Source organism: Macaca nemestrina, chromosome 2, assembly GCF_043159975.1.
Source record: "Macaca nemestrina isolate mMacNem1 chromosome 2, mMacNem.hap1, whole genome shotgun sequence".
Classification (NCBI taxonomy): Eukaryota; Metazoa; Chordata; class Mammalia; order Primates; family Cercopithecidae; genus Macaca; species Macaca nemestrina.
In genome coordinates, this window is record NC_092126.1 from 41,505,935 (window position 1) to 41,532,970 (window position 27,036).

General features: G+C 51.7%; 2 protein-coding genes and 1 long non-coding RNA gene across 3 annotated transcripts in view; 2 read left to right on the forward strand and 1 right to left on the reverse strand.

Moving 5' to 3' along the window:
• Positions 1-11,232: 11,232 nt before the first annotated feature.
• On the reverse strand, positions 11,233-13,890 carry LOC105469954 (forkhead box L2). The gene has a single exon (XM_011721601.3). The coding sequence runs from the start codon at positions 13,735-13,737 to the stop codon at positions 12,607-12,609; it is 1,131 nt and encodes a 376-aa protein (XP_011719903.1). The 5' UTR covers positions 13,738-13,890; the 3' UTR covers positions 11,233-12,606.
• LOC105469952 (uncharacterized) overlaps positions 12,101-27,036 on the forward strand; it is a 35,145-nt gene continuing 20,209 nt past the window's right edge. The window contains exon 1 of the long non-coding RNA XR_980156.2: positions 12,101-12,405. This is a non-coding gene — a long non-coding RNA (uncharacterized lncRNA). The remainder of the gene's footprint in view (positions 12,406-27,036) is intronic.
• Positions 14,174-21,280, forward strand: LOC105469953 (FOXL2 neighbor). Its single transcript, XM_071091008.1, is given in 4 exon segments — positions 14,174-14,479; positions 16,549-16,638; positions 16,641-16,667; positions 17,281-21,280. Coding segments are annotated over 4 exon segments (525 nt in total). The 5' UTR covers positions 14,174-14,379; the 3' UTR covers positions 17,589-21,280.

Here is a 27,036-nt window from a genome sequence, read left to right on the forward strand (position 1 = left end):
CCTTCCCCCACCACAGTTACACCCAAGCTCTTTCTAATTCCATGTGGTCCCAGCGGAAGACTGTTTGGACTCTGTATTTTCTGGAGTCCACCCGGAGAAACCTGTTTTCAATTCAATTGAGAACTGCAATGATTCCCTAATGTGGCTCCATAGGCTTATTGGGAATCACCTGGAGGAACTACAGATAAACACATAGATTGCCAAGCACCATCTCCAGAGGCAGAAGCTGTTTAGTTTGAAGAGGATCTTGAAATCTGTGTTTTAAAAACTTTTTTCCATGAAATTTTGATGTGCGGTTGAGTCTACTGGGGTCAGGCTGGTAGGGTTAATTAAAAAAAATTAAATTCCTCTTTAACTGCCTCCTAGATGGAGGCGGCGTTGCTATCAACCTATCATTTCTGGGAGATGGATTTTGGAGGCATTTTGTCTGGGAGATGGATAAGGGCCTAGTCTGCGGATGGACTAAACAGAGCCCAGTGAGGTTCAGGCTCGTTGGAGTACATATAAACATCAATCAGGCCAAGGGACCTTTTCAGGTTGGCTGCTTGAGCTGGTCAAATGAACCAGATCATTTACTTTGCCTTCTGAGCTCTGTAGACACAACCAAAGGAATAAAAAAAAAAGTGTGTGTGTGTGTGTGTGTAAGGCAGCAAATGTACCTTTTACTCTAGAAACAAAAATATCATTTCTGACCCAACAATAGCCGGATCCCTGTGAATGAAGGGTTTGCATATTTTCCTGTTTTAACGGTTCTAGTATAAACAGCCCAAGCCCAGGCCTGATTGTCAGAAGGTCCTGAGCAGCCCAACCAGAATGCTGGAAATGACTCCTTCAGCCCTGAGGACCTGGATCCGGCTTAGTGCCAGGATTTGGGCTTGTGTTTAACAGTAGCAATGGGGTCAGAAGTTGAGGGAGAGGGCAATTGCAGTGATCCCCAAGACCACAGCTAATGCCAGAACAACAGCGATAGTAGCTGCAGAGGCAAAAGAAGCAGTAGCTACTGTGTATTGATGATTTATTTGTACAGGCTGAGTGTGTCATTTATTTGAATACTTACAATAGCTTGATGTGGTAGGCATTATTATTCCAATTTTTAGAATGAGGTTCAGGAAAGTTGAGCAGCTTTTCTGAGGTCACACACCTTTTAAGGGGAAGACTCAGGATTACATGAAGGCATGTTTGACTCCTAACCATTACAAGACACTGCACACAGTACCCCAGGTGACAAACATCATCTTGTGTGCCATTTGGGAATACAGGACTTTGGTCCTAGAAGCAGGCTGGGACAGCTCTTCAGACACATTGCTGGTTCCTGCTTTCTTTCATCCCTCTCACCACTCTAGATACACTGGTCTCCAGCAGAGGGAGATGGCTGGCAGCAGGGGCTAGAAGGCCCTCTTCTAGGTCAAGGCAGTCCCTAATATCTGGGTAGATTTTTTTGTGTCCTGAGAATGGGACCATGACTCTCTTTGTTAGGCTAGCAAAAGACTCAGCAATGGCCTGGCATACTGGCTCATGTCTGTAATCCCGGCACTTTGGGAGGCCGAGGTGGGTGGATTTCTCTCTCTCTCTCTCTCTTTTTTTTTTTTTTTTTTTTTTTTAGACAGAGTTTCACTCTTGTTGCCCAGGCTGGAGTGCAGTGGCACGATCCTGGCTCACTGCAACCTCCGTCTTCCGGTTTCAAGCGATTCTCCTGCCTCAGCCTCCTGAGTAGCTGGGACTACAGGCACACACCACCACGCCCAGCTAATTTTTTGTATTTTTTAGTAGAGACAGGGTTTCACCATGTTGACCAGGATGGTTTCGATTTCTTGACCTCGTGATCGGCCCGCCTTGGCCTCCCAAAGTGCTGGGATTACAGGTGTGAGCCACTGCACCTGGCTGGTGGATCTCTTGAGGTTAGGAGTTTGAGACCAGCCTGGCCAACATAGTGAAACCCCATCTCTACTAAAAACACATAAATTAGCTAGGCTAGCGGTGGGTGCCTGTAACCCCGGCTTCCCAGGGAGGGTGAGGCAGGAGAATGGCTTGAACCTGGGAGGCAGAAATTGCAGTGAGCTGAGCTGGTGCCACTGTTGTCCAGGCTGGACAACAGAATGAGACTTCATCTCAAAACAAACAAGAAAAGAACAGCAACAACAAAAAAATTAAAAAGAAAGGCTCAACACTGATTGATCAACTACTGATTATATATTAACTGATCAAGACTGATTCAGAGAGTGTGGCTTAGGGAAACTTTCCTGGGCCTAAAACAGATACTTGGTGCTGATGTATAACAAAATTATGGTTCATCCAAAGGATGGATTATTAAGCAATAATTGAAAATCATTTTTCAAATAATAAGATATGGAGAAAAACCCTATGGCGAAAGGTTAAAACAAGCAGGATGCAAAACTGCACATTTTATGTACATTTATTAATTATTGGAAATTAGACTTATTTTAACTGAAATATATAAATAAAAGACTGGAAGGATGCCATCAAAATGTTAACCATGGTTACCTTGTGACCTCGAGGAGGGATGGGATTATTGTAGCGTTGGTGTTTTTTGTGCATTTTAATGTTTTATTTTCCCAATTTTCTTCAGTTTGAATTATCTTTGTGATGGGAAAAGTGAAAGTGTGAAAGTCCTAATACATAGCACTGGAAATGCATAGATACGATGACTGAGTAATTTTTACCCCACTCTGTCTAGAATGGATGCAGCAGGCAGAAGTGTCTGCCTAAGGTTTATTTCAACGGCAAGAATGGGGGCCTCTGGAATCAGTTCTGTCTCAGCAGAACCTGAGCGAGGCCTGTGCGGTGCGGGTAGGGAGCAGCCACTTCCGGTCGTCAACGAGTTCTTAATTTGGTTGGAGAGACAAGTGCACTGCAAGAAATAAAGGCAGCCAAGCGAGTAGGCCACCATCAAGTGGGGTTGAAAGGCGGGGGGCAGGCTCCTCTGGGCGTAGGTCGGGACCCGTGGGCGCCAATCAATGCTATGGTGGCGGAGAGTAAAGGGGACGAGCACAGCCTGGGGCCACCCCTGGAGTCCCCCAGCGTCCGCCTGTGGCCGTGCCTGGTTGGCCGCGGATCCCAGCTGGCGCCGCGAAGAGGTGGAATTGCCAGCACAGAGCTCCGGCTCTCTGCCTTTTCTCTGTGTCCGAACACCGGAGCCTCTGGTGTCGAGGGCGGGGGGAGGAACAGAAGTCTCGGATTGAGAAATACGGGAGGGTCTTGTCAGTGGCTGAAGGTGCAGCAGCCACTCTGGGGACCCAGCGAGAATGAGTTCGCTTGGCTCTGGGCGAGCCCCTTCTGTGGGTGCAGCTCCTGGGCCGCAGAGGGAGGCGGCGGTAATGTCGCCCAGTGCCAGCAGAGGGCAGCCTCGAGGCCGTGAGCCCGAACGGCAACCTCGCCAAACCGCGGGCTCCCTTCCAGCTCCCGGGCTCTGCGGTGTAGAGGCGGCCTTGGAGCCCAGAGACCAGCAACCTCAGTCTGCAGGAGCCCGGCGCAGAGGCCCAAGGGCACCCCCGAGATGTGGTCAAGCTACAACCCTTAGGCAGCCTCACTCTGCGACGGCAAGGGCTTAGAGGGTGGAGTGGGACCAGATGCCTCAGGAAGGGTTAGAAAGAAAGAAACAAAACCCAACGCATACAGGGAGTTTGTTTTCAAGCAACAGCTTCCAAGCGTGTGGAAACCTTTTAAATGATGCTGGTGAGAGCTATGATAGTCTTCGCGTTCTTGGCGAGGGAAGTCGGAGGCTAGTAGCGGGATGGCTCCTGGTCGCGCAGGAGCCAGAGGTACCAGCGATCCGTGCTGGGGCAGAGGGACCGTGGACTAAGGATTCAGACACACGTAATTGGGGATTCCAGTCCCGACTCTGGTCACTCAATTGACGTTGAACTTGAGCAACTCACTGTACCGCTCTAGCCTCTGACTAATCACGTCTGTAAAATGGGCATGGTGGGCTCCGAGTCTTGTAGGGGCGCTAGGGATTCCAGACAGCAGGAACTTCCTCACTGCTCCGGCAACCTTGGGTTCCGGGGTTTGCAGGTGGGCTGAAAGGATCCTATCATCGCACGTTTGCCTGGCGTGGCTGCTTTAGAGACCGAGGCCCGCCAGGCTTTGCAACCCAGTTGCGCGTGGGCAGCCACGGCCGTGGAACCGCCGGGATCGCCTTAGCGGCACTCCGGCCAACTCCCTACTTCCCGCCCTGGGCACTAGGATCACCCAGCTCCAGAAGATAGTGCTTATCAGCACAGGAATTGAGACCCAACACCCGGCGCAGTGGGTCTCCCAGGAAGCCTGGTGAAGGGCCAAGGCCCGCCGGACCTGAGGTCGCTTGGGGCGCTAAACAGACCCATCTATGAGCACATTCGGCCAACACACCCAAGTTCAACAGCGGGCGGGATCTTTGGCTGACCTCGATCTCTCTCAGAGTGTGTGCAAACGGGCACCCATTAGCTTCTTTTGGCTTGTTTCCTCATCTGTAAACTTTCAAAGGAGAGTATTTTCCGGGGTGATTCTGAAAATCATGCCAAAACTGAAAAGGCCTGTGTAAATGCGAGGTGTAATGATGACTTACGAGCAGCCAGCCCTATAAGTGCCTGCAGGAGCCAACAGGATAGATGCTAGAACGTTCTACATATGTGTGCACATACACATCACGTATGTGTAAAGGTGCACACCTGTCCCTAGACACATGACAAATGCACACACGTATGCGTGTACGTCTGGCTGAGAGCAAAGGGGCTAATACAGGGCTCATACAGGACATCATCCTGCAGTCTTGTGCATGCACAGTACACACGCGAGCACGACTGTCTGCCTGGAGACACCGCGTGGCACCGGAGGAGCTGCTCAGCCGACCCATTTCTTCCGAGCAGAGTCGGTGCCACCCGGGAAGTAGGGTTTCGGGTGCTGCTCTGGAGCGCCGGAAAGTCCGGATCCGGGTCTGCTGGTCAGCGCTTCGGCGCCTCCGGGCTCCTTTATCTCTCATCTGCCGGCCGGTGAGCGGCTCCAGTTTCAGTGGGGACCAAGACCCCCGAGCCTGCCGGTGAGGGGAGGGAGCGGAGAAGGAGGCCGCTCCGGGTACAAGAGGCTGCAGGGCCCCACTTCCCAGGTGTGTCGTCCTTCCTTTATCTCCCCAGGTCACACCCCCACTGAAAATAAAGAAGGGTCCCTGACTCATTCAGGTCAGGGAAGGCGGCCCCCGGGGGGGCCCCCTGCCCTCACAAGCCATGGTGAAGGGAGGCGAAGCCAGGGTTTGCCACGCCTGGGAGAAAATGCGTCTGCAGGGTCTCTTTGGGCTGCAGCGCTGGCCCGGGGCCCCAAGACTGTTAAGGTGTGCGTGGGAGGCGCGCAGTGTGGCTACCGAAGAGCCCTCCATCACCGCACCGGCAGGCTGCCGGGCTTGTCCTCCTCTCATCCTTCCAAGGGTTCTGAGCTGCGCAGCACTCGCATCACCCAGAAGTGTCTGTGGAGAAAACGACCTCAGGCGTAAGCCCAAGGCTGCCACCTGCAAAGGCAATGCCGTGGAGGCTGGGTTCCGCCGCGACCTGGGTTTTTAAGTCACCGAAAGGGACAGGGCAGGGTCACAAACACTCTCCCGCCTTCTCTGCTGACCCGTTCGGCTGATAGGAGAGTGTTGCGCAGAAAATTCGAGGCCGGGCGCTGGAGGAGTCTCCGAGGACCGGAGAAGGCACAGAGGCGCCCCTGAGAGGCGCAGCTGGAACAAGCGATGCACGGGTTCGGATCTGGCCGGCCAACCGAGCCCAGCGGTAGCGAAAGCCAGAGTCGCCACAGAGGTTGAGCACGATTCCGTTTCTGGGGATCGGGTCCGGTGGCGAGCCACAGTCCCTAACGCCTCAGGAGACCTTAAGTAGGGCAACATAATGCTGGTGGGGGCAAGGTCCAAGGAATTTAGTGGCAGAAGCCTTTCGTGGGGGAAAGGCAGATCCGTGCCTCCTCTGAGCCTGGGTGTGGGTACAGCCCCTGGCCTTGTAGCCCCTGTTCCGGGGATCAGCTGGGCCCACCAAACCTCCCTATATGGGGTTGAAAGTGGCCAGTGGGACGGCCCCGCCGCCCCTCCCTCGGGATTCCACAGGGTCCTGACCCGGCCTTTATCTCCGCACGGTCAGCAGTCGCGGGGGCTTCAGGAAGGAGGACAAAGGCCCGGTGTCACTGCGGGCGGGGGCTTGGTTTCCTGGCTCTCTGCTCACACTCACAGCCTTTAGCGGTTGTTGGGGGAAGATTTTTAAAAATATGTGTCGAATTTCCTTTTTTTCTCTTCTAGAAGCAAACAAACAAAAAAGGCAAAAGGCATATTCCCCTTCGCTCCTCGTCCATACAGATTAAAGTTTCCTGGGATCCTGCCCGCCCCCCCGCCCCTTTTTTTCCTTTGACTGCCTAGAAATACTTTTTCTCTCTTGTACATAGAGGAAAATGCGGGGAAAGGTTTTTTTAAAACTCGGTTTCATACTATTATTATTACTGAGGACAACCGGGCAGGCTGAGGTCCCAACGTGGATGATCTGAGTCGGCCTTGTGCCGGGGCTCTGCAGCCACTGCCCTGTGCACTTAGCACCTCTGGGGGCAATCAGGGCCCCTGCGCTTCCGTCCACCGCTCCGCAGTCGAGAGCACCCTGTGCCCAGACTGGCCGACTCATTCTCTCCCGAATTTTGTTTAGAGCTGGCAAGGTGACTTAGCCCGGCGCCCCGAGACCTGGGCTTGCAGCGCCGGCAACAGGGCCCCGGGGACGCGAGGCGCTCCAGGCCGGGGTCTTCCCGGCCACGGGCCTCTCTCGCTCTCCACCCGCTGGCGGCGCCTCTGTCGCCCGCAACTCGACCCAACCCGCTTCCTGCGTTTGCCCCTCAGGTTTCCCGTTTATCCACAAAGGCCTAGGAGAGCCTCGCCCACAGGCTGACCCTGCAACCTCTGGCCCGGTGGCTGCCTTCTGTTTTTCTGAAAAAGAAAAGAAAAAAAAAGAAAAAGAAAAAAAAAAAAAAAAAAGAAAAATCAACCAGTCGAGGGAGGCGCGTGAGGACTGCAGGCGCCAGCCGGAGAGCCTGTGAGTGGGGCTGTGGCTGGCCCCAAGCCCCTGGGTCGGTGCCGCTTCTCGGGTCAGCACGGCCTTTCTCAGAGTAAACCTCCTAAATGTGTGAAGACCGCTTTGGGGGAAGCGAGAGGGCGGTTGGAGGAGCGCCGGACGAGGTCTCAGAGCCCACCGTGTGTGCCTTCAGGGCTTGGGTGTTAGCTGTGACGGTAACTGCGTGCGCCTCACTACTAGGGACAAGGGGCTAAGGCAGGGTGGATGCAATCACGTGCGCCTGGCCCCGGAAGATGCTCGCAGGGTGGGTTAGGAAGTCCAATCCTAGAAAGTTATCACTAAAAGTTTTTTTCCCCTTCCTTTCTTCCTTCTTTGCTTCCTTCCTTTTTTTATGTAGGGGAAGGGAAAAACATTACTGAGCGTCTACTATAAACTGGGCACTTAAAAATCAGAAAATTTATTTTAATAATTCTGATACACACACATAAGAATTTCTGTTTTATAGAGGAGAACACTGAAATTTGAATGTGTATTTTGCCCAAGATTACATAGTTATTAAAGAGGACATCAGGTTCCATTCCAGTTCTTCCTGGCTGAACAGGCCAGGTCTTTGCCCTATTCTGCACAGGCCACCTCCCCGAAGTGACAAGATCCCAGAACAAGCTTTTTACAGCTCAGCACCAAGCCTGTGCGGCAAACAGCCTGCACAGCAGCAGTTTCTGTGGCACAGTCTGCCCACAGCTCAGACTGTGCCTCCTTCTTTTCCTGGGAGGCTCTCCCTTCTTACTCCTGGGAGGCTCTCTTTTACTACACAGCTCCCTTGAGCATCAGTGGCAGCTAGGCTCAGCTGCTGTCAAGTCTCCTTTTAAAATTTCGGAGACCATTTGCCCCACAGATAGCTGGATGACCTCTGGTTGGTCTCTTCTCTTCTTAGGACCTGAGATTCCTCAAATGTAATGTAATTCTGGGTTCCTACACGCAAGACACTCTTTTTATGACAACTGGGAGCCCTCTCTCCAGAAAGTGGAAAGTTGCTAAGACTGCTTGGTTTTAAGAATCCTTAATTCCTGGTTGTCCCTAAGGTATGGGGTTCCTAGTCCCATCCTTTCCCATATTCTAAGGGTCCCACAGTCTACTCCAAGGAGCAGGGACTGCCACACAGTGGTGGCAGGCCTGATGGGCAGGGCCCCAGGGTCACCACCAGGTTAGATCTGCAGAATGGGGACACTGCAGGGGTCCTGAGTCTGATCAAGATGTTTCCTGGCCTTAGACCCCCCACCCACAGAGGCCAGGAGTCTGGTCTGGTGATTCTGTCCATGAAGCCTGGCCCAGGCCTTCATAAAGGGAAGAGCTCAGTTGAGAGCAAACTGTTTTGGGCCAGACTCAGATTCCTGGCCCATATTCTGCTTGTCCGACTGCATAAAGCCTGGGTCTGGCCCCAATTTCCACCCTCCACCAGGGGGTTCCTTGCAGCTCCATCTCCAGCCTTGGCTTCCAGGAAACCCTGGCGTAGGCTGGATGCACCTAATCTCGGATGAAAGGTCCAGGGCCTCTTGCTCATCTAAGCCTCAGATGTGGAGCTGCGAACTATTTACTGATGCAAGCAGAAAAGAGGCCGTCAATACCCTCTGTAGTAGGGTACAGGACCATCTCCAGGACTCTGTAGGTCCCCTTCCCACAGTCCCTTGGTGCATGTACTTCAATGGCAAAGATTTCTCCAGGTCCCTCTTGAGAATAGGACACCTCCCCCCGCTTTCTCCCAACCAACCCACTTACTCTGACTGGGCAATTTTAGTGAGGTGGAGGTGACTGTAAGAATTTCTGTGTAAATGTGAGGAGGGGGCTCATACTGTTGGCAGTGTGTGAGGATGTTTACACCCACCACACACATAATCTTCATGCAAGAACAACTCATTAGGCAGGACATTCAGGAACTGGCCAGGTATTTGTATTAAACTCTATTTACATTGTATTTACACACTGGCCAACATATATACATACATCCGCATGGCCCAGCTGTCTAGACCAGACTGTATATGCTAAGGCATAATTGCTATATAACTCTCTTAAATACTTTTGCCCTCAGGAATTGCTTAAATCAGCTTCTATAATAGAAATTCAAAAGTGCAAAGAGGGAGAGAAGAGAAAGGAAATGAGAGACGAAGACAGCCTGCCATTGAACTAAACTTTCGGCACAGAGGAAAATGACCAAACTTAAGAGCTTTGGAGAAATCCCGAGGGCTGGAGTTAGACAGATTTTTCCTGTGGGCATTCATGGTGAAGTGGGGTATGATGTGGCTCCCTTCTCTCACCTCCTTCAATCCCTGTGTAGACCCAGGAAACCCTCACTGATTCCTTCATTTCGTCTTCCTTACTTGCTGAGGCTGCTGCTCTCTTCCCAGCCTTGGGTGCCTTTTGCCTTTCAGTTCTCAGAGAGCAGACAGGCTGGTCCTCCATTGCTGGCCCCAGACAACTTCTCTGTCTCACTGGAGGTGGGCTGCTACCTGCGCACCGGGTCTTGGCCCTGGAGACTTCCCTCCCCTGCTTTCCCTGCTTCAGACAGCAGCTGGGAGAGTGCTCACAGCCAGCCTCAGAACAGGGAGCCTCTGCCTGATGAAGCAAAGGCTCTGTCCATATTATTTTATTTTTCAGCAAGCCAGGAATACACACCCACAAATGCACACATCACCAGTGAGGTATGAATGCCACACACACTGTGGTCCCAGTAAGCACTTCCTAAGTGTTAGCCATATGATTATTACAATGCCGAAAATAAATGCCCACTCTGTAGGCGAATGACAGACACACACACCTCCCACCCTGTCACCAATGCACAACTGACACTGTACACACACATTTGCAGCAGATACAGACTACACAATTAATTGCCCATGGGCTACATATTCACGTTAGACAAAGCACAAACAGACACGCACATAGCAGGCTGCTTTCTGTTCTGCAACTCCCCTCAGCCAGATAGTGGAGCAGCTGGGCACCAAAGGCACCCAGACACCAGCCCTGAGCAGCCTCTAGGGCTTCCTGCTCCAGCTGAGCCTCCCTCTCCATCCTGCTCCTGCCGGTTCCTGGTAGGCTCCAGTCTCAGTCTTGAGGTGATGCCCCCTGAGAATCCCCATGGCTTAGTCTCCTGCCTTGTAGTCTCTGGCAGGATGCCTGTGGGGGGCGGGGGGCATTCTGAGCAGAAGCCACTTGGGCCCAACTACACATAACGGGGATACCACCCTGAGGTTCCTACCGCCTGACCACTGGAGGGCTGAAGTGAGAGGCCTGCAGGCTCATTCTCGTGGTGCAAGACCGCTCCTGGCCCACCAGCCGGCCTGGACCTGCCGCCACTCTGCTGGCCAGGCCCCGAGATAGACCGGGGCAGTGAGGGACACACCGCTGGGTGCGGGGTCTAGTCTCAGCTGAGCAGTAGCCCGCAAGAGCCAGCGGATCTATCCTATCAGAAGTCGGAAGTCATCTATCCCATCAGAAGAGTGAAGGCCCATCACCCCCTAATCCGTCTGGGAGAACCAGACTGCAACCAGGTCAAACGCCTTTGTGCCTGCGCGGAAGCACGGATCTTAATTCGTTATTTGAAGATCTCAGTAAAGGAAGAGAGAGAAAGAAAAAAGACTAAATTTCTGCAGCCACGAAGTATGTTCAATCCTTAGTGAAACCTCCAAATCTCCGACCCATATCTCAAGGTAAATGAATTCTGACTATTAAAAATAACAAATCAGTCACTCCTCACATTTGTACAGAGGTTAGCAGCTTGCAGCGCATTTCCACAACCAGAATTTTATCTATTAATATTCGGAACAAACTCTTGGCTGTTATAGTTGACTCAAAATCGAAAAGTTTGAGAACAATAATAAAAACACAGCCAGCCCATATACCTAGTACAACTGTATATGAGGTAGAATACAAACTTGAATGGGTACAAAAATAAACCGAGTCCTACCTACAGTCGCGCCTTGTGAACGAACTTTCTGCTGACGTTAAACAGCCGCAACGGGCCAGTGATGACACAGAAAACAAACAATCCCCAGGAAAACAAAGCAGCAGCGACAGCCACAAACGCCTGCCACCCCGGTTGCTCTCAATCTTTGTTTAGCTCATTCTGAAAAAAAGAAAATTGTGCTGAAAATCTCCCGCTTTGAACTAGCTGCTGAACTTAGGCGCGACGGAAATAAAGAAGTCCGTGTTAAAAGAAAGAACAAAAAATTTATTCGGGAATCGACAAGGCAAAAAACAAAAACAAAACAAAACAAAAACAAAAACACAACAAAAGTGCTCTAGTTCTCTCTAGAAAATTTGGTCCCCCAAACAAGTTACAGTACAACCAGGTCTATGGTTTTCAGGCCGGGCCGGCTCCGGGCCACAAGACCACCTAGGTCGGCCGCTGCCGGGTTTCACATTTCTCCTTCCCAAGGTGGGAGAAGCAGGACGTTTGAAAAACAAAAAGCAGGGAGGACGAGCCGTCCCTGCAGCGTGGGCCAGGCAGGCAGTGATCTCCCTGCAACCAGGACTTGCATCGGAAGATCCGGGGCCATTTGTTTTTGATTTTTTTTCTTCAGATAGGGAGAGGGTGAAACTTCCCCAATTGGTAGACGAAACCATATTTAGTGGATATATTCTCCTACCTCTGAACACAGCTTTTTGAAGGCCCGACAGGAACTCTCACGCAAATCTTCCAGAAGAGAAGATGAGGAATACTAAAGCTTTTGATTTTCATGTTTGGATTTAGCAAGCTCCAAGGCCACAATACTTCCCCGGTTGCCCGGTGAATGTTTTTTCTCCTTACTTTTTTTTTTTTTTTTTAAATATTCTCTTAAAAAGCTCCACCGATCTTTTAAACAAAACATTAGCCAGCCGCCGGGGCCGGGAGGTGCCCGAAGCGACCGGACTGACAGCGAAGGAAACGCGGCCTCCCTCCGCGCCAGCCCGCGGTGTAAACCGAGTACAGGCCGCGGAGCCAGGCTGTCCCGGCTCCCGCTGGGTCCCAACCCCCGCCCCGCCCAGTGGACCCCGCGTCAAGCGGCTTCTGAACAGCTTCAAGAGGGTTCGCGGAGCAAACACACGTGTTGGTCTGTCCCTTTCTCAGGCAGCGCGGGTCCCGCCGCCAGTCCTGTCCGGCGCGTCTAGCCATGGACGGCACGGCAGTCAGGCGGGGAACGCCCAGCGCGAGCGCACCGACCTGTGAGAGAAGGCCAAGAGGTCTGCGCCGCCGACGCCCGGTCGCACCTCGGCCCCGGGCCCTTTCCGCGGTCAACTTGGGCGGGAGACGCTGGGGCTCCGGAAAGAGACGAGCCCAGTAAAAAGCGCGCAGAGAGGCGGCTTCAGGCCAGGGGAGTGCAAGGGCATAGAGGTCAGGGAGGTGAGTACAGGAGGACAAGCAGAGGGAACAAAGAGGAGCTGAGGAGAGCGAAAAAGCACAAAGGGACCCCGGGCGCTGGATCCAGAGGCGGGCCCAGAGGGTGTGAGGTCCGGCTGGCGGCGGCGGCGTCGGCTGCGACCAGGACCGGCGTCGCGCGTCCCTGCATCCTCGCATCCGTCTGCACTGGCATGCGGTGGGCTCTCAGAGATCCAGGCGCGAATGCAGCGCGCCGGTCTTGCTGTCGTGGTCCCAGTAAGAGCAATGCATCATGGCGAGCTCGGGCTGCCGGGCGCAAGCGAACTGCAGGCCGGGCGCACTGGTGGGCGCGGGCGCCGGGGGCGCGGCGGTGGCTGGGCTGGCGGGGCTGAGCTGGCCTGGGGGCGGCGCGGCGGCCCCGTGGTGCGGTGGGGCAGGCGGCGGTGCGGCCGCCGCGTGCAGATGGTGTGCGTGCGGATGCGGGTGGGGGTGCGGCGGCGGCGGGGGTGCGGCCGGCGGGCCTCCCAGGCCGTTGTACGAGTTCACTACGCCGGGGGGCAGCGCCATGCTCTGCACGCGAGTGTATGGCCCGTAAGAGGCGGCCGGGCCCGCCAGCCCCTTGACCACAGCGGCCGCGCCGGGGCTGCCGGGGCCCGCGGCCGCAGCCGCCGCTGCTGCAGCCGCTGCGGCCGCCGCCATCTGGCAGGAGGCATAGGGCATGGGTGAGGGAGGCTGCGGTAGCGGCCACGAGTTGTTGAGGAAGCCGGACTGTAGGTACTTGGGGGGCGCCAGGTAGCCGTAGCCATCGGCCCCGGCGCCCGCCACGCCGCACCCGCCTGCGGCGCCTCCGGCCCCGAAGAGCCCCTTGCCGGGCTGGAAGTGCGCGGGTGGCGGCCGGAAGGGCCGCTTCATGCGGCGGCGGCGCCGGTAGTTGCCCTTCTCGAACATGTCTTCGCAGGCCGGGTCCAGCGTCCAGTAGTTGCCCTTGCGCTCGCCGCCGCCCTCGCGCGGCACTTTGATGAAGCACTCGTTGAGGCTGAGGTTGTGGCGGATGCTATTTTGCCAGCCCTTCTTGTTCTTCTCGTAGAACGGGAACTTGGCGATGATGTACTGGTAGATGCCGGACAGCGTGAGCCTCTTCTCCGCGCTCTCGCGGATCGCCATGGCGATGAGCGCCACGTACGAGTACGGGGGCTTCTGCGCCGGGTCCGGCTTCTCCGGGGCTGTCCCGCCGCCACCCCCTCCGCCCTTGCCTGGGCTCGGCGGCGGCGCTTCTGGCTCCTTGACTGTGCGGCCGGTCTCTGGGGCCAGCAGGGCCCCCGCCGCGTCCTCGGGCTCGGGGTAGCTGGCCATCATGACAAAGCCGGAGCGCCGCGGCCGGGCCGCCTCTGCTCTCCGTTCCAGGCGCTGGCGCGGCAAAGAGTTGGGGCGCACAAGTCCGCTTACGGCCGAGTCTCAAACTTCTGGAGACTGCGGATGCCGCCCGCGTTTGCTTGCTGGAGGCCTCTCGCTGCTCTCCCCTCTCCTTCCCCTTCCCCTAGGGAGCGGCCGGCGGGAGTGGAGCTCAGCCTCTGGCCATGGGGAGTCCGCCCAACAGAGAGGGGCTCCGGCCTCGCCGCCCCTCCCCGTCCAGGCCAGTCCCCGCCTTGGTGGGTTTTCTTTTCTGCTCTCTTCCCCTCCCCCCGCCCCCCGGTTTCCCGAAGCACGACCCGCGTCTCTGGCAGAGCTGCCTCCTGGAGTCCCTAGTGCGCCAGGAGCCTCGCTCTGTTCTGATTCGTATGGGCTCCACCGAGTTCCGCTTGCGTCAGGCGCCTTCGCCCCTATAGCGGGGCGGCCAGCCGCGCACGGGCGAGTTCATCTCCAAGTCACTTTTTGTAAACGCCCCGCACAGCCTGGACCGGCCTGCCCCCGCCCGGCGAGCCTCCGGGGCCCAGCCGACAGCCAGGCTCACGCGCCCTTGAAATCTGCCGGTACTCTCTCTGCGGGCTGGGCTGGGAGATGACGAGGACCCCGGTGGGGTCCACTCGCACCCAGCCAAAGCCCAGGAAGCTCGGGCCCCAGCGAGAAGAGGCGCTCCAAGCCTCCTCGCGGCTTTCAGGTGAAAGAAAACGACTCCTTTGCTCTGCCGTTTGCTGCTGTCTTGAGGCTGAACTAGCTCGGGGCTGGGGAGGGGCGAGACGGCGCAGGGCCGGACGGGGTAGGGTGGGGAGAGCTGCTCTGAGGCTTTGGGAAAATGAGCACAGAAACGCGTGTGACTGTACGAAGAAACCTCGGACTGGCCTGTCCCTCTCGCTCTCAGAGTGACTGGGCTGGAATGGGGCTGGGGAGAGGATCTCTGGGAATAGTCGTACAGGGGCGCCGCCTGAATAACCTCTGCCTCTCCCTGCGTTGCCAGTGGATCTAGGAACCAGGCTCCTCCTTGGAATCCCTGTACTAATCCTATGGGGTTGGAGTGAAGGTTGGATGTGTGCTTTAACAGCACCAAGTAGATGCCCCTCAGCTATTGCGCTAATACAGCCGGGGATGTTGCCGGGACTTTGCGGGACTGTGTATGTGTGTGCACAGGGGTCACATATGGAAGTCACGGAGAAGAGCTGTCCTTGAGATGGGTGAGATACCAGGTGCATGTATGCTGCTCAGAAACACAGGTATGCACATGTACAAGGTGTGAGATTTGTATTTACAAGGTAAAACACACTGATACTGATAGTTACATAATATGTTTATCAAGTATCAGAGTAAATGTAGCTGGTGGATATAGCGTCTTCTCTTTTTCTCCTTTCTTCTTTCCTTCCCCTCTTTCTTCCTTTCTTTCACAATTCTTCGATGCCTCTTTCCCTCCCAGTGCATGTATTTCGCCACAGACTGGGAAGAAAAACATCAGGCTGAGGGAGGGACTTGTTCAAATTTCTCTCCTGATGAGACATTTGTTCTGATCTTTCTCCAGAAGATCAGGAGTTAGCTGTCACCTACCTTAAGCAGAATTCTGATGGGAATCCAGTTATATCAGCATGTACAGAGATTGTTTCAGGGAAAATCAGGTGTGCCTTTTAACAGTATGCTCATTAACAGTGCCTTTTAACTTGGCCTTAACAAAAAGTCTGCAGTTATAAAGTATGAGACAGATGGCCAGTGTTTTGAATCCTCAAACCCCAAACTCCTTGGTGCTGAGGAGTGGGGCAAGGCTGCCTTATGGAGGAAGGTGGACTGAATGGATGTCCTGTAGGTGTGCGTTAGTAATTGGCATGTCTGGAGTGGCTGGCTCAATGCCTGTCACTGCTTCTTCCTCCTAGGCTGTTTCGACTCTGAGAGTTCTCCAGAAGCCCAAGGAGCCTTCAGTGGCCTGTAGTTCCAGCATCCACAGGCCATGTACAAGTGTTGTCTGCTGCTCACTCAGGCCTCTGATCTGCATTCTGAGATGAAAGGGAGGGAGCACAAGGGTGCTGGGGCTCTTTGGAATTCAGCATCTTGAAGATGACACCAGAGAGGTCAGCAGGGCAGCCCTTGCCTGGTCACAAGGATGAGAGGGAGCAAGGCTGTCCACAAAGTAGCTTGGTTTTTTTTTATGGGCGGTCTCCCACTGCACCCAATAGACATGGGGGAAGCAGCACTTCTGCAGAATCCCTGCTGCTGCTTTCTGAGCAGGAGTGCAGATGTTTTTCTTCTTCCTTACCCCCATCCTTGCCCAGGCTTTGGGTGGGAGTAGTGAGTCAGATTTGGGGCTGCTGCAGATTGGCCTAGTGCCTATCCTCCCCCAGCCAGGGCCTGGGCAGGGGGAAAAACAGCTGGGTCTGGCCCTATCCTGGTGGGGGCTCCTCTCTCCTTTTCTCTCTCTCTCTTTTTTCTTTTTTTTTCTGACCACCCAGGCTGGCTCTCTGCCTCTCTCTCTCTCTTTCTTTCTTCTTCTCACAGGCATTTCCGCTGCTCAGCCCTGCAGCAGCCAGGTGTAACAGCATTGTTGTGTGTGTCATCACTTCCCTGAATTCCATACTCGGCTCCCTTTTCAGCCTTTAAGGAGCCTGTGTGTGTGTGTGTGTGTGTGTGTGTGTGTGTGTGTGTGTGTGTAGGGGTTGGGGGCAAATGAAGGAGTTCCTCTAAAGGATTTTCAGAGTAGAAAGGAGTTCTGCTCTGAAAATATTGATTTCTGACTGTTCCGTGGAGGAACAGAACCCCCAGCCCTGGTGCAGAAGAGGATGCCTGATGCGTGCACCCTGGGAAGGGCTGGAATCAGTCTCCCCAAGATGTGCCTTCACATGGCGGTCGGCATTCGAAGGCTCAGAAAACAGGCAAGAAAATGCGGGCAAGAAGCCTGGCAGAATGATTACTTTCAGGTCCCCTCCAGGCCTCTGCGGAAAAGCCAGGGGCTTCGAGCTGGAGACAGAGGAGCCTAGGAAGAGAGTACAATCCTCTCCTTGCCAGCCCAGCCAGAGGTGGGTGAAGCGGGCGCTCCAGGAAACGGTGCGGGACGCCTTGATTTTTTCTCAGCCTTCGGAGGCAGGCTGGTTGCTGGTGGGGTCGGGATCCTCTCTGAACAGGGCATACTGTGCCTAGGTTTTGTGGACGCCCGGGCCGGTTCCTTTTCTCTCCGCGGCATTGGGGCGACGCAGGGCCCCGGCTTAGTGACCTTGGGGCGGCAGAGGCCAGGGTGGTGGGCTGGGCAGAGATCACTGCCTCTTTGCCCCAGTTTTCCAGGGTTCCGCAGCTGCAATTGAGCAGCCAACGGTGCCTCCTGACCGGGGTCCCACCGGAGCGCCGCCTGCGGATACGGTTCCAGTGAACCGCCGACCGAGCGCAGCCTCAGCTCCCGCGCCTCCTCGCAGTCTGGCCCCGCGCCTCGGAGGTCCCGACAGCCGGCGCGAGCAATCTGCTCGGCTCTGATGGAGACGCTTTTCTTCCCAGGGCCGGGAATCCTGCAACAGCGGCAGAAGCGGCCCTCGCCTCTGGCTCCCGGTGGCCCAGCTCTACTAGGGGAGCGTCGCGGCTGCTCTGAGGCAGGCAGCGCTTCGCTAGAACCGTTCAGCTCGTCCCGCGCCGACGCCGGCTGCCTGAACCAGGTCCCGCGGTCCCCTTTCCTAGCGGGACCCCGAAACACCCGCCGGTTTCCCACTCCTGAGCGGGAGAGAATAGAGCCTGCTGCAACTCTCTGCTTGTAGGGATGGCCTCTGCAGTGCTTGGCCAGCAAAGGGACGCTTCATTGTGTCTATTAGTACATCCCCATACACTCCACTCCTCAACAACTGTCAGCACTCATGCCCTCCTGGCCCCTCACACCTCCCTTTGCACCCACACCTCAGGGACCCGGTGTCCCTCCACTTAGGTCACGTTACTCCATCCACTTCTCTCTCTCTCTCTCTCTCTCTCTCTCTCTCTCTATCTCGGTCAACTCCAGATCCCCTCTAGTTCTCCTTCCCCGCCTACTTCTCTCACACTCACCAGCTACACATACTAATTCAGATCCTGCACATGTCGGTGGAAAACATGTCAAGCCAATGTGCAGACCCTAAGCTTTTTCCACACTCTGCTCACCTTCCCATCTCACGGCACAGGAGGATCTCTGGGCTCCATGTTTACAAGCCTGACTCCCAGAAGCCTGTTGATTCTCTGATGTCCTTGGCCTGTGATTGGGGTGACTGGGCTGCCACCTGGGTGTTTTCATGGTGGGATTGCTGCGCAGACCACAGAGAAGCTCAGGTACTGAGCACATTCCAGATACACTTTAACATGCACAGGCCACTCACACAGGCTTCATCTCTGTCTCACAGCTCTGCTGAGCTTGCTGCAGCAGCAGACACCCACATAGCACCAAGTCTGAAGTCAGTGGGTATTAGTCTGCCTGGCTGGGATTAGCAAAGTCAGTTATGTGCTTGGGAGAGAACAGGGGAATGAGGAGAGAGAGAGAGATTGAGAAAGAGGAAAGAGAAGCGACCTCCTACTCTGGGAAGAACTCACACATGAGAGCTGTTTCCTGTTGTTAAGTGTCTCATTGAGCTCCCCTCTTTCTCCCCCAGGAAGGGCTGAGAGGCAGTAGACCAGAGCTCTGGCTCCTCTTTACCTTGCTGATGTGGGGGTATGAGTCCACCAACACTATTTTGTCCCAAGGAGTATGTGCCTCACCGTCAATCAGGCAGAATGCAAGGCAGTTGTAGGCCTTTTTCATGGTGGAGGCCAACTGGGAAAAAGGCAGAAGGGGCTGGGTCCTGGGCCAAGTCAGGCCCTCCTCCCTCCAAAGACCCCTGGGATGCTCTCAGAGCCGGATTCTAGGGTGGTGGGAGCTGCTGACAAGCATCCTCTGATGTCCCTCATGACATCTATGGCCCAAAGCCATTTTGTTCAGCTCTGAACAGTGAGTGCCTTGCCAGTAGGCCTCAGACTTGCTTGGGAACATGATGTGCTCTTAAAAGTTGCCTCGTTGCCGCTCTCCACACCCAGACTGTAAGTGCTAATGGGCAGACTCTGCCCTCTGCTCCACACTCAGTGCTTCCCACCAGGATGGGCTTAGTACTTTTTAATAGAATTAGAAAACGGTTCCACTGGACAGAATTGGGAAATGCCACTTTCCTTATAATGAAGTTAGAATTTCCAAGAAAGGGACTGTAGCTGAGGAAGAGTGGTTTGACCATTGAGAGCCAGCTCAGGATCTGAGAGTTCTCTGCCATTTGGGGTTACTTGCTCATTATAGCTGCATGACCATGGTGCTGAACCTTAGGCAAGGACAAGGACACCTCCCTAGTCCCCAATCAGGGTGAGGACCTGTCTGAAACATTCAAACTAGACTTTACTGGAAACAGGTCTCTGCACTCAGGGCAACTGGCTTGCAAGGTAAGGCCTGCAGTCTCCAGCCCCATGCTAACCTATGAGGGGATGCCAGAGAGAGCCCTTCCCCCTTGGTCCTCATTCCTGGCTCAATTTTCGCCCACAAAGTGGGCCCTGCCTAAAGACGATAGGCAACTGCCATGCAGGAAGGCAGTTTTAGATGCCTAGCTGGCACAAAGTCCAGAGGAAGGGAGGGAGAAAGGCTGAGTTTTGTATTACTGTTCTACCTTTGGAGATTTTCCTCATGCCAAGATGGGTGTGTGTGTGTGTGTGTGTGTGTGTGTGTGTGTATGTGGTATAACTTTATTAAACACTTTTTTTTTTTTTTTTTTTGAGACAGGGTCTCACTCTGCTGCCCAAGCTGGAGTGCAGTGGTGCAATCTCGGCTTACTGCAATCTCCACCTCCCAGGCTCAAGTGATCCTCCCACCTCAGCCTCAGCCTCAGCCTCCCAAGTAGCTGGGACTATGGCTGTGAGCCAACACAGTCAGCTAATTTTTTTTTTGGTATTTTTGGTAGAGACAGGGTTTTGCCATGTGGGCCAGACTGGTCTTGAACTCTTGAGCTCAGGGTGATTTGCCTGTTTCAACTTCCCAAAGTGTTGGGATTGCAGGTGTAAGCCACCATGCCTGGTCAGTTTTTTAGTTTTTATTTCAATAGTTTTGGGGGAACAGGTGGTTTTTGGTTACGTGGATGAGTTCTTTAGTGGTAATTTCTGAGATTTTGGTGCAGTTGTCACCTGAGCATTGTACACAATACCCAGTGTGTAATCTTTTATCCCTCACCCCCCTCCTACCCTTCACCATTGAGTCCCCATTATATATATATTTTTTTCTTTTTGAGACAGAGTCTCAGTCTGTTGCCCAGGCTGGAGTGCAGTGGCGTGAACTTGGCTCACGGCAGCCTACTGAGTTCAAGTGATTCTCCTGCCTCAGCCTCCTGTGTAGCTGGGACTACAGGCATGCACCACCATGCCCAGCTAATTTTTGTAATTTTAGTAGAGATGGAGTTTCACCGTGTTGGCCAGGCTGGTCTTGAACTCCTAACCTCAAGTGATCTGCCCATCTTGGCCTCCCAAAGTGTTGGGATTACAGGCGTGAGCCACTGCGCCCGGTCCATTATGTCATTCTTATGCCTTTGCGTCTTCGTAGCTTAGCTCTCACTTGTAAGTGAGAACAGAGGATATTTGGTTTTCCATACTTGAGTTACTTCACTTAGTACAATGGTCTCCAACTCCATCCAGACTGCTGTGAATGCCATTATTTTATTCCTTTTTATGGCTGAGTAGTATTCCATGGTGTATATATATCACATTTTCTTTATCCCCTCATTGGTTGATGGGCATTTAGGCTTTTTCCGTATTTTTGTATGTAGATGGTAAACAATATACAGGTTGATGTATTATGACATATAATGCAGTATGTAACCACCACCTGGATCAAGATATAGAGCATTTCTGGCACGTCATAAGGTTCTTTCATATCTTTTTCCAATCAGTATTGCCTCAAAAGGGAACCCATATTTGGATTTCTATCACCATAAATAACCTTTGCCTGCCTTGAGCCTCATATAAATGGAGCGTATAGCATATATGCCTTTATGTCTAGTTTTTTCTGCACAACATATTTTTTTTTTTTTTTTTTTTGAGACGGAGTCTCGCTGTGTCTCCCAGGCTGGAGTGCAGTGGCGTGATCTCGGCTCACTGCAAGCTCCGCCTCCCGGGTTCACGCCATTCTCCCGCCTCAGCCTCCCAAGTAGCTGAGACTACAGGCGCCCGCCACCACGCCCGGCTAGTTTTTTTTTGTATTTTTAGTAGAGACGGGGTTTCACCCTGTTAACCAGGATAGTCTCGATCTCCTGACCTCGTGATCCACCCGCCTCGGCCTCCCAAAGTGCTGGGATTACAGGCTTGAGCCACCGCGCCCGGCCTCACAACATATTTTTAATATTCACTGGTCTTGTTGCATGTGTTAGACATTTGTTTCTTTTTATTGCTGTGTAATATTCTAGTATTTGCTTATCCATCCATGTGTTGAGGGACGTTTGTTTCCATTTTTTGGATATCATAAATAAAGCTGCTGCCCACATTGTTGTACATGTCTTTTTTGTGAAGGGCATTTTGCTACTCTTGAGTGAATTGTAAGAGTAGGCATATATTTAGTTTCAGTAGATACTGCCAAACAGTTTCCAAAGTGATAAAACCAAATACAGTGGTACACAGATAGACAAACATACTTTAACAGGGCCTTTTCCTTATAGATAGCATTCTCTAAAAACCACTATTTACCTGTACTTATTATTACTATTACTATAACTGGAAAAAACAGCTTTTTTGTTTTTTGTTTTACAAGATCTCACTCTGTCACCCAGGCTGGAGTGCAGTGACGTGATCATGGCGCACTGCAGCCTTGACCTCCTGGGCTCAGCATCCTGAGTAGCTGGGACTACAGGTGCTCACTGCCACACCCAACTAATTTATGTATTTTTTGTAGAGATGGGGTTTCGCCGTGTTGCCCAGGCTGGTCTTTAACTCCTGGGTTCAGACAGTCCTCCCATCTCAGCCTCCCAAAATGCTAGGATTACAGGCGTGAGCCACCACACCTGGCCAAAAAAATAGCTATCCTTTATTAAGCACTTATTTTGTGCCAGAAACATTACATGCATTATCTCATTTTGTTTTTATGAGAAACCCAAGGAATTGGTACTATTCCCATTTTACACTTGAGGAACCTGAGGCTCAGAGAGAGTGAGTAACTTGCCAAAGGCCCCCAGCTGATAAGTGACCACTTGACTGTGGGCTCTGAATTTCACTTCCATACATGTACCTCTGCTTGTTCCTGTGAGGTCAGGAAGTTCTCCCTTCCATCTGACCAAATCCAGCTGCCAGGTAACAGACTCATTTCCTATCAACCTGTGGTCCTCTCTGCATACCTTCTCACACCTAGATTTGAGATCTGTGTACACACACATATGCACACAGTTTCTCTCCCACAGCCACACACTCACTGTGAAGAAGGAGAGGATGGGGGCCAATTTAGTGAAGACTTCAGAGCTTGCCAAGTCCTGGGCTTAATAACCTAATGAGGTCCCTCTCAGGGAATTTGCAGAAGATTGGACTAGGGACCAGCCTGTTTCTGGATGCTGCAGAGGATAATTCAGAGCCTTTCTTTCCCTGGAAAGAGATGGGAATTTGGTCCTCCTCCCAGCATGCTGAGCCAAGCCCATGGTGGGCTTCAGAGGCTGATGCCTAAGGCATCCCTCTGCAAGGTTTGTCGAGAGATGTTGCACTTTGCCCTGGAACATGGTGAGTAGGGAGGATGTGTGTGGTCTGAGCAGGGAGAGAGCAGGAAGTCTGGGGAACTGCCCCTCTAGGCACAGTGCTTGACTAGGCCCTGCACGGAATGGTCACCACGGGAGGGAGAACCAGCAGCCTCCTCCTTGGGACCATGGGTTACCAAATCTCCAAGTCTCCAAGCCCCTAAGCTTGACTGAGAGGAGTGTTGCTACTCTGTGGGTGGAGGCCATATGTGGGTTTTCTATGCTTTGCAGGTGGCCCCTCCTCAGGCCCCTTTCTAGACTAATTGAGGTCTTGCTGGGCTCTGGGTTTATAATTGGGGGTAATTGCTGACAGGCTGTTGTGGTGGTACAAGTAGGTTTTTGTTGGGGAAGCAGTAGTCAGGATTTGGGAGCTTTGGGTGGGGACAGTCCAGGATCCCAATGTTCCCTGTTCCAGGAAGCTCTTGTCCCTGGCCATTTGCTTGGAGGCAGTACTCCCGAGGACCAAGGACTGGTAGCATATCTGAACAGGAAAGGACCTCCTCATGTGGGTGCTGGGAACTCAGATTCAGAAGCACACAGAGGGAGGTAGTGCAGCTGCAGCAGAGGTTCTTATGCCTGGCACTGTCATCTATGCACACCACTGACAGGCTGGGAGGCACTGCCGTTGGGTGGCTAACAGACCTCTGTTCCAATTCGTACTCATACCATCCTTGGAAATGATGGAACTTCACCTTGCATCAGAGTTTTAATTTTTTTTAAATCATTTTTTGAGCAGGCAATGTGTTCACATGGACCAAAACTGAAAAATATACAAGGCTGGCAGTGAAAAGTTTCTCTCCCACTTCTGTCCCCCAAGTCACCCTCATCACAGGCAGCCAGTGACCCTGGTTTCACGTATATCCTTCCAGACATAGTTTATGCACATACAAACGTACCCACATACATTCTCCCGCACTCCTTCAATTTTTGCCTATGGCAGCATCGTATGCACAGTGTTCTGCCCCTTAGAAATCTTTCCACATCAATGCATTCTCTTTTTAGAACTGCAGGTTGTTTCTGATCCTTTGCTTTTACAAGCAATACAGTACTGTATAAACTTGTATATATCTCATTTTGTAAGTATGTATATATATTTATAAAATGATGTCTAAAAGTGTAAGATTGGGTAGTGGATATATGCACCTATAACTTTGATAGATTATGCCAAATTCCTTATAGATTGAGCCAGAATACACTCCTGCCAACAGTGTGTGGCACTCCTGTTTCCTCATAGCCACTCTAACACAAGTCTTTTCTTTTTTTTCTTTTTTTGAGATGGAGTCTCGCTCTGTTGCCAAGCTGGAGTGCAGTCATGCGATCTCGGTTCACTACAACCTCTGACTCCTAGTTCAAATGATTCTCCTGCCTCAGCTTCCCGAGTAGCTGGGATTACAGCCATGTGCCACCACACCCAGCTGAATTTTTTTTTTTTTTTTAGACGGAGTCTCGCTCTGTGGCCCAGGCTGGAGTGCAATGGCACAATCTTGGCTCACTGCTAGCTCCGCCTCCCAGGTTCACCCATTCTCCTGCCTCAGCCTCCCGAGTACCTGGCACTACAGGTGCCTGCCACCTCGCCCGGCTAATTTCTTGTATTTTTTTTTTAGTAGAGATGGCGCTTCACCGTGTCAGCCAGCATGGTCTCGATCTCCTGACCTCAAGATCTGCCCGCCTCAGCCTCCCAAAGTGCTGGGATTACAGGCATGAGCCAATGCGCCTGGCCAACTTACACTGCACTCCAGCCTGGGTGACAGAGCGAGACTTCATCTCAAAAAAGAAAAAGAAATAAATCTTACAGATATAATTGAGGACCCTGGCTTCCTCGATTCCCCTCTGTCCTTCTCTCTCTTGAGGTGATCACCACAGTAAATTTGGTGCTTAAGATTCCCATACCTGCTTTTGCACTTGTACTATGTGTGTACCCATTCCTAGGCAACACTTATATAAATGGTATCCTGCTGTTGCAGAAAGACACATGCTTGCTTTTTCATTCAACCTTATGTTTGTGAAAAAGTTCCTGGTTGCCACACAAAGACAAGCTCCATTCATTTTCCCTGTGTTGCACCATTCCATTGTATGAATACATCATGGTTTATTTATCCATGTTCCTGTTAAGAGCATTGGGTTATTTCCTATTCTTTACTATTACCAATAGTCTTGCTATGGATATTCTTAGGCATGTTTGCTAGTGCTTATGTGCTACAGTTTACCAAGAAGTGGGACTGCTGGATGAAAGGTTACAGGGATTTTCAACTTCACCAGTTACTGTTGAGCAGAGCCTCATCTACATCTGTGAAACAGAGTGTGATGCCTATACCTCAGGGAGTCCATGCCCGTAAGTGGGATGGTGGAGTGGAAGCAAATGTGGGCTCAGGTTTTAGCAGGTCTCGACTTAAATTCTGGCTCTGTGATTTATTTGCTGTGTGACTTTGGGCCCAATATCCAGCCTTTCTTTGCCTCATTTCTCTCATCTGCAAAATGGTGATGATAGTATCTATGTTGCAGGGTTCCTGAGAAATAAATGACATACTGTATGAAAAGATTTAGTATAGGGTCTGGCACAGAGGAAACACTAAAAGGCTCTAGCAATGATTAGTAATATATTCATAGTATTAATAGTATGAATATAATATTAATTTGTTATTAGTAATATTATCATATTGTACCTTTGATCTCTTTTTAACTTGTTATTGTGGCACATTTTGAACCAACAAAATGGGAGAGAGAATAGTACACTGAACCCCCATCTGCTTCCCTCTATAGCCCCATCCAGTTCCTCACCCCTTCCCCACTGGATTATTTTGAAGCCAACCACAGACATCATATCTATTACTTCTTTTGTAAATATTTTAGTTTACATCCCTAAAATATAAATACTTTAAAAATCTCCAAAACTACTGTGGCTATCATATTATCATCATACCTAAAAACAGTGATTTTTTTTAGTGTAGTGAATACCCAGCTCATGGTATTCAATGCTCACATTTTCTCAACAGTCTCAAAAAGATTTTACAGTTAGTTTGCTTGAATCAATATGCAAACAAGATCTATACTACACATGATATTTGATTAATATGTCTCGTGTCACTTTTAATCTATAGATATCTCTCATTGTTTTCTTTTTTTCTTTCTTGCAATATATCTGTTAAAGACACTGGACCACTTGTTCTATAGAGTTTCTCACAACCTGGATTTTGCTGACTGCATTCCTGTGACATCCTTTAACATGCTCCTCTGTCCTCTGTATTTCCTGTACATTGGTAGAACTAGAAGCTTGGTTAGATTCAAGTTTGCTATTTTGGTAAGAACACTTCATAGATAGTGTTGTGTAGCTCCATCAGAACACTAATACCTGGGTTGTTTGTATTTTGATTTTTAACAGTCATTAATGATCACCACCTAGAGTCATTATTCATTAGGGTTTGCAAAACAGTGATATTTTAATTCTATCATTTCATCTTATTGAATTAATCAAACTCTTCCATAAAGGAAAATTTTTCCTTATCAACCATTTGACTGCCCTGAGTTCAGGCCCATGAAGGACAGGCAGGATGAATGATGGATTCTTCTTATATCTGATGATAACAATGATGGAACTCCAGGGGTCATTTAGGAAATAGCTGAATTCGTGGGCTCTTAAAAGACATTAGGTGATGTCTTCCACCCCGAAGAAGAAAGGAAGAAAAGAAAGAATGAATGACAAAGCACCAACTCCCCATCACATCATTTGTTTCTTCATACATTTGTTGAACCCCTTTTCTGTGCAATGACTGTTATGGGTGGGGAAGTGGAGAGGAGCAATGCATGATTTCTGCTCACAGGAAGCCCCAGGTGACAGGTACAAGCCTCTCCACAGCTCTCTCAGCTCAAGGCACAGGTGCTATAGGAGGGAAGAGGAAGAAAGGAGGGATTTCAAACTGGGCAATATGGGAAGGTCCTGTTGATAAGGGCCAAGTCTCCTAGGAGAGGCCACAGTAGGGCTGAGCTGGCCACCATGCCACTGCAGGTGCTGGGGACCGGAGGATAGACTCCCATTGCTTTAAACAAGGGAAACTTTCAGGTGCTTACCTGACAGGTGTCCAGGTATGTGCCAAGTGCTCTGGCAAGCATAAGAAAAGATGTAGAGTAGTTTCTACCCTTGAAAATTTTTCTTTAGTCTGGTTTGGAAGAAAACACACATATGGCCCACAGAGATCATTAAGCATTGGCTGTAATTTAACAAATATTCCTTGAGTATTTACTGTAGCCAGGAGCAGGGCTCTGAAGGGGAGTTGGGCCTGGCCCCTACCCTCAGCAGGCCATTTGGTCATCTCAGCATATCCATGTTCTGGGTGCTCTGACCCTGCACACCCCACTTTTCACACTGAACCAGGTGCAACCTTGGCCATGTGGGCCTTCAGGTTGCCCCACTTGGGCATGGTGAAGGGGAGTTGCCTATTAGTGTCTTCTCAGCTGCTTGCTGTTCATCCTTCAAGTTCGCTCAAGGGTTGCCTCCTCTTAGAGGACTTGGAGGTCTTCCGTGTCCCAA